The sequence below is a fragment of the Struthio camelus genome, chromosome 9 (assembly GCF_040807025.1).
Source record: "Struthio camelus isolate bStrCam1 chromosome 9, bStrCam1.hap1, whole genome shotgun sequence".
In the NCBI taxonomy this organism is placed as follows: Eukaryota; Metazoa; Chordata; class Aves; order Struthioniformes; family Struthionidae; genus Struthio; species Struthio camelus.
Genome location: NC_090950.1, coordinates 29,785,493 through 29,792,453, shown reverse-complemented (window position 1 = coordinate 29,792,453; position 6,961 = coordinate 29,785,493). Strand labels below are relative to the sequence as shown.

Sequence of the window (6,961 nt, the reverse complement as noted above, 5' to 3'; positions counted from 1 at the left end):
AGATACCGAGGGTGGCAAGTGCTTGTTTGAAGCTTTGATTTCTTACAGTCTGAACGAGTTCTTTGTGAATTGCTATCCCGGGCACTCGGTAAAAACCTTCTTATGTGGCTGATGCCTGTTGAAATGCATCTAGTTCAGCTGACACACTGAGCTTTCTTGCAAGACTTTACAAAGCCAAGAAAATGGAATGATAAGTTCAGCCAAATAAAACTACTATTGAAAAAAAAAAAATAAATGAAAAGCCTTGACCGTGCCGAATATTTCATACCTCAGTCAGGTGGGCACAAAGTGATAGGACATAACATAATGAAGGGGTCTAAATGGATCAGTAATCTGCACGTCCCGTCTTTACAGCAATATGACACTCCCTTGCACTCAGCTTGCTTACTCAGTCGGTCATCACTAGCACAAGAGAAAAAAAAGGGGTATTTTGTTCCTTTGGACAAAATTGTTTATCAGCATGGTGAGTTTGATCCTAAAGGATCAAATTTTTCTGGATTTCCAATTTCCCTACTTTACTGGGAAGTTTTAATAAATTCTGTTTTATAATTTCAGTGATCCATCTATGAGCTGTTGGCTACTTAACTGTTTTCCTATAAAATTTTAAAGCAGAGAGGAAGCATTTAAATGTTTTTTAAGCACAGTCACTAGAGATTACTACTACTTCTGACAGAATTTTATTCCCATCAAATTTAATTGAAAATATGCTTTACCAATCTGTTTGGATCATAAGCTGCACTCTTGGGATACAACAATCTTCAACATGAATTACTATTATAGTAAGCATACCACATTTCCTTCAGTGAAATTAAAAACTCAGAGACCAACATCTATTAGTTAACCCTGAAACTTCAAGTTTAATTTTACAACTTCAGATCAAAACATTGGAGAACACAAATGGCTGCCTAAGGTCATACAAAAAACTTCAAGTGACTTTTGCGGGTACCTTAGTGTTATATGGATCAACGGCAACAGGAAACATCATTTCATGCTAAACCAGTTATCTGAAGACATTTCCATTTGTCTACCCTTAAAAATACTTCTCAGTAGTAGCAGCTTATATGGCACAATTAAGATAGAAGCTAAATATGGGTAGAATTATGGCCCCAAACACATGCAGTTAATGCCAACTGTATCTTTTTTTATAAAATTTAATGAGCATGAAGGCAGCCAGAACTTCTACTTAGGGAAAACACAGCATTTTGCATTCAGTTTTCAGTTTTGAAAGATGAAGTCAAATTGAAGTGTCTTAATGTTTAACACACAAATTCTGTATCCCACGAAGAGAGTGTATTTAGCCATGACCAATACTAAAACATGACTTTTTTGACACAAAATACCTTAATATGAACTGACCATTGCTAACATGTTTTCATAGTACAAAGTATTTTAAGATGTCAAAGGGGCAGTATGAAAATTGAAAGGTGGTTTTAAGAACAGTGAGAAAATCCAGAGATGTGGCTGATGTTATTTTGCAGGCTTTTTAGCTCCATTGCACTGTGTAGTCTTTGCCTAATTCAAGTTGAAGCTGGGTGATTAACAGGACCTTTGGAAGAAAACAAACAAAACAAGCAGTGAGTAACTCTGCCCTTCAGGATACACTCCTTTTCTGCACTTGATAGTGAATATAGTGGATTCTCATTTTAGATTACAAAAATTTATTCCTCTTTCCCTGGTGGTGGTGCCTCTGTGAACTTAAGTGACGTAGATTTTGGATTTCAGATCATGAGGTGAGATGAGGCTGTCTCACTGCCAGAAAGCTGACAGCACTACATCCCTCAGGACCCACATGTGACAGAGCACAAAGCAAAACGCTGGGAAACGCACGGGACAAACATGGACCACGTGGACTGAAACCCTGGCGCGCTGACCTTACTGCAAGCTTTGCCAGTAAGTGCAGAAGAACTAGCGTTTGACGGCTGCAAGTAGTACGCCTGTGCTGAATTGCCTACAGCCCAAACGTGACGTAACAGAAGAAGAAATGGTGAAATGGTGGTCTGCCAATAGGACTGGGAAATGAAAAGTTGTCAAACAAGATGGACAACAACAGGGTCACGTAGAGACTAAGAAAACACTTGTAGTAGCTTTTCCTTCCATCATGTCCCACTGGTTGCTAGTGAGCTATTAGGAAGAGCGAAAGCCAAGCAAGAAACAAAATGCACTGGTTTTTCACAGTCAGGGAAGGTTTGGGTTCCTCCGCAGTAATTTCTACAATGAGATGCTCTGCTGCGCATACTGCACACTACCCGCTGTATATTCGCCATGTTAGCTTGTGCAGCGTTTGCTATAAACGTTGACTGCCTGTAGCTCATGTGTCTCACTGATCACTGCCAGGACTGGTGGCAAGGCTTCACTGCTCCTGTACGGGGAAGTCTGTACTGCCCAAGTGCCCTGCCTTTTGGGTCGTTTGAGTTCTCACCTCTACTATGTCACTGGTTTTACTGCAGTAAAGAAACGTATTTGCATTGCAGCTGCGGTCTGGACGCCCAAAGGCGTCGGATCGCGCGTGTCGGGATGGGGACAGCCGAGGCCTCTTGTCTGGCTCACCTGGCTTGTGCTGTTGTAGGCCACGCTGTGCGCGGAGGTGATCGCTTCCCCGTTCTGCGCTACCGTCACCTGCTGGGCGCTTGTGCTCACTCCCAGGATTCTGATTTCAGTAAACATTAAGTTGTTTGGGTCAGCGTACCCGTGGTGCACGACGCTGATCTCCAAAACGTTCTGAAAGGACAAGAAAAGGGAAAAAAAAAAAAAAAAAGCAGTCGGAGATTGTCATGAGGCCATTATGTGTCAGAGTAACCTTTTTCCAGCCCACTTGAGCCTTGCACTTTTCTCCTCTCTCTTTTTTTTTTTTTTTTAAAAAACAATATCTGTATGTTATTTATTTGACAAACGTTGAAGACTTCGATTGCCTTTCCATTGGTAACCTGGCTGGACCCTGGGCTCTGCTAGGTCTTTGCCTGACACTCGGGCGATGCATGGTCTCCATTGCTCCCTGGGGAGGAACATACATATCCCCGCGTGTGTCTTCCCTTGCCCTCCCAGGTCCCCTCTCAGTTGTGTGCAGACTCCTCTGCTGCCGGCAGAGTGCTGAGTCCCTGCACGCGTTTATCTGTTGTGAATTTTGCCGCGTAGGAAAGGATTAAAAGACAGTTTTTCATGATGCCACAAGCCTCCATTTTTTCTGAACCGACTCTTATTTCCGCGTTGCTTCCAAAGCTGCCAGATCCTGTGGAAATACTTCTCTGCTCGGGCTCAAGCCCTGTAGGAGGGTCACTAATTCCCTAATAGAAACGTGTCTCTTGGGGTAGTTGGGACCTGGGAGGGAAAGGTCAGGGAAGGGGAGAGGGTTGTATGTCAGCAGATACAAGATGACAGTGGCTTAGGGCTTGCATTTCTGAGCTGTTCGGATGTCGTTTTACTGCATTTTTGTCTAATTGTCTTTTACTGATGCAAAAAAAATTTATGAGGGACTGCAAACCTCATAGTGAGGTCACATAAGTGTGAATTGGGAGAAGCATTTGGTGGATGAGTTGTGATTTTGGGTTGATCCTGGGCACACAGTTTCTTCAGGTTGTACCCAATTGTACTAGGTCTCCAGGACAATGTCATGCCAGTTGCCTGGCAGGGTATTTGCTGGTTCAGATCCCATTTTTGCTTCCATGGAAATGTGATACAATATATTTATGCATATTTAATGCACTAGTAGTGAGGGTATTTATTTTAGTGTGCACTTTTTTCCATTATTGGTTGATTCAGGACCTCTTTAATTAGGCTTTTCCTTACCAGCTTTCTGTAAGAGCAGGAAAAAACCATGTATTTATTTTATAATCTCCTTGCAACTGCTCATAGTGAGTATTAGCAAAACAAGCTTCTCTTCCTCAGCAATTAACATCCAATTATTTGACAAAGACAAAATTAAAAAAGAAGAAAGGGGATAAAATAACACGTTATGGCGCCCTGGAAAACTAAAGAAACAAAGTATATTTCCTATTACAATATAAAAAGCATCTCTTAAATTGATAGTCCATGTAATTATAGTCTAATTTGATTCTGAATATTCAACTCATCATACTAAAAAATTAAAAACTGACATCTTAGAAACACCAGTACTTATAATAAACACTGCTGTTCTTGGACTTCATTGTGCATGTTCTAGACTGCCTGAAGAACAGGAATTCAGGTTGATAACCCATAATCCTTCACTTAGTTTGTGATGGCTGTGACAGTATGAGTAGGACTCTCCTGGAGCAGGTACAGTTCCCTCCTCCTTGTACTTCTAGAAAGTGATTTCTGCTGTGGCCACGTATTCCCCTTCCTCCTCCCAAAACTAATATTTATGTTCTTAATTGAAAATAATTGCATAAAATAAATAAGCACTGCAGTGAATTGGGGCAAACGAACTACAAACCCAAGTACCTCTTTTTTGGCCCTGTGAACTTTTCTTTTCTGAGCAGTGACGGGGGAGAAGAGCACAATGGAGAACAACGAGGACCACCAGGCCTGGCAGGGAGCCGGCCTGAGTATTTCCAAGCACAGCTGGGTACCTGACTAGCTACTCTTTGTTTAAGCTTCTGCGTTTTAAAAGAAGAAATTTTAAGAGCCTGTCCTTAAGAAAAATCCCAAGACCAGCTGCTTTGCCGGCTGCAGCTGCCTCTCGGTAGCTGTAAGCCAGGGACACAAGCAGTCCCTTGCTATGTGTTACACTATGCTATGTGTTGCCTTGAGTTTCCTCCTCACTCCGCAAGGGTTGGCTTTCCTGGCGCGGCTGTTCTCGTCTAGCTCTGCACGCCAGAGGTAACGTGGACGCTAAGACCGTTTGCTCACTTTTCTTTGGACGCTTAAAAGAACTTTCCTGGCTCTAGCTGTGGCTGTAGTCACCGGCCAGATATATTTATCTTTAATATATTAATCTTTTTCTAGTCTGTAGCAGTAAACTTTGTGACATGTATTTGTTTAAATCCATAGCTTCAAAACATGCCTAAGCTGATGACCTAGAATGCACTCATTTAAACAGATGCTAGTAAATTATCTACAAAAGTGACACTGAATATGCAGCTGGCAAAATAATACCATTAGCCTTATATTTATCTGATTTCTGCATTGATACGTGCTCTCACTTTATACAAATTATTTATGAAATATACTTGTATTTTCAGAATTGTGTCAGAAATAATAGCATAAATATATACCTTTTTTAACAATATGCTAAAATAGATATTTTTGGAACCATTTTTGAATTTGTTCTTAATGCAGTCGTATTAGTTACATTTTATTCAATCACGAACACAAAACACTCCTCCTCAGTTCCTTCATATGTACTAGAAAAAGTGGCAAGTGTAAATGCCTAAGATTCTTGTCAGTTGGCTGTCAAGCTACAGATCTACTCTCATATTAGAAGCCTGCATCCACGTAGAGAGTCTGAACACCTGCCTTGGAGGTTTCGTTCTGGGCCAACCACTTAACGCGAACATGCACCTCTGTGGAATAACCCCACTAAAGTAAATTAAGTTGCCCTGATATATACCAATATGAATAATGCAAAATGAGTTTGTTCTTCTAGTATATGCTAATATATATGTGATTGCAATCCCAAAGGCATTTTTAAATCAACAGTTATAGCCCCACAGCAGTCTTCATGCACCTGATTAAGAACTGGCCTATCACCAGGAATTCATGTTAGGGTAGGATATCTAAACATTAAAAAATCCAAAATTAAAATACCTATAGCTAAAAATACAACAATAGCTACTCAAAGTGATTATTCAAAAACTATGAGTTAACGTTGCGTACCTGGTTAGCAGTAAATGATGTTAGCAAATATGCACCATCTTCATAGGCATCTATTAAAAAGAAAGAATAAAGTAATATGTATTTGCTATTTGCCTCAGTTAATATATTTTTAACATTTCTATCCAAGAATTGTGTCGATACACTATATACATATGGGGTGTGTGTGTATATATATATACACACACATATACACAAATAGAACACAATTCTGCATTTTCATAAGACCTGCTTTTAGACATAAAATGCATTCCCGTTGGGCTGTACGCTATTTATGTGAGAACAAGGGCTCTAAGAAAGTTTTAGAGGCAAGTTACAGAAGAAGGCAAGCAAACAGCATTAGGAAGATCAAGGATGCTAAGATTAGCAAGAGAAAAATGTTTCTCACTGAAGAAGTCATGGGAGTGATTTCCCCCATCCAGTACTGTTCATCAGCCAATTACGCATTATCATGATAGGTGATGAGGCTTCTTTGAAATCACTGTTGTATATTTTATCAATCCCATTATTCAGTACTAAATGAACTCCAAGTAGTGCTGATAACCAGAGGCATTGTAGCTTCTGGCCTCTGTGCGCTGTAGAAAACAGATCACAGAGGTTCTGGTGAAGAGTACCTTGTAATCTATGCTAATTTCATTTATCACTGAACTTCCATAAACGTTGCTGTCATTTCCAAATTCCAGTGATAACAGGCCGTGATGCATGTGAAGCACCTCAAAAATACACTAATGGCATCCTGGAAACTTCCCTACACATCCTTATGCTAAACAACATAATTTCATGCATTACTTTTGGTAATCTCAGGTGGTAGTTTATAGTTATTACAAGGATAATCCAGTTTGGATCTAAAGGATAAGAGACCTCTAAGTGTCTCTTACCTGAAGACATTCCGAATTTATTAAAGCTGAGGAAAATAGTTAAAGCTTTCCATATAATCAATCTTTATTATATACATTGTCCCAGGTCCAGGGCACAATTTGATTTATACAAAATACGAATTCTATAAATAACATTATGTGGTTTAAATCAGGAAAAATCATTTCAATACAATGTTAACTTGAAGGTTTAATTTGAATTTTGTATTTGAAGGCCTGTTCAGACACTTCCTCCAGAAATGTGACTGCTTTGGCCAGCAGAGTCCATGATTTCTACCTGCTCCTGACATTCCTGATCA

The 6,961-nt window shown here is 40.0% G+C and overlaps 1 protein-coding gene across 1 annotated transcript in view; it reads right to left on the bottom strand.

Moving 5' to 3' along the window:
* Positions 1-835: 835 nt before the first annotated feature.
* SI (sucrase-isomaltase) overlaps positions 836-6,961 on the bottom strand; it is a 58,817-nt gene continuing 52,691 nt past the window's right edge. Inside the window, exons 46-48 of the mRNA XM_068954359.1 lie at positions 5,791-5,840; positions 2,548-2,718; positions 836-1,546 (exon numbers count right to left, since the gene is read on the bottom strand). Coding sequence (XP_068810460.1) covers positions 1,484-1,546; positions 2,548-2,718; positions 5,791-5,840 — 284 coding nt within the window. The 3' untranslated portion in view covers positions 836-1,483. The remainder of the gene's footprint in view (positions 1,547-2,547; positions 2,719-5,790; positions 5,841-6,961) is intronic.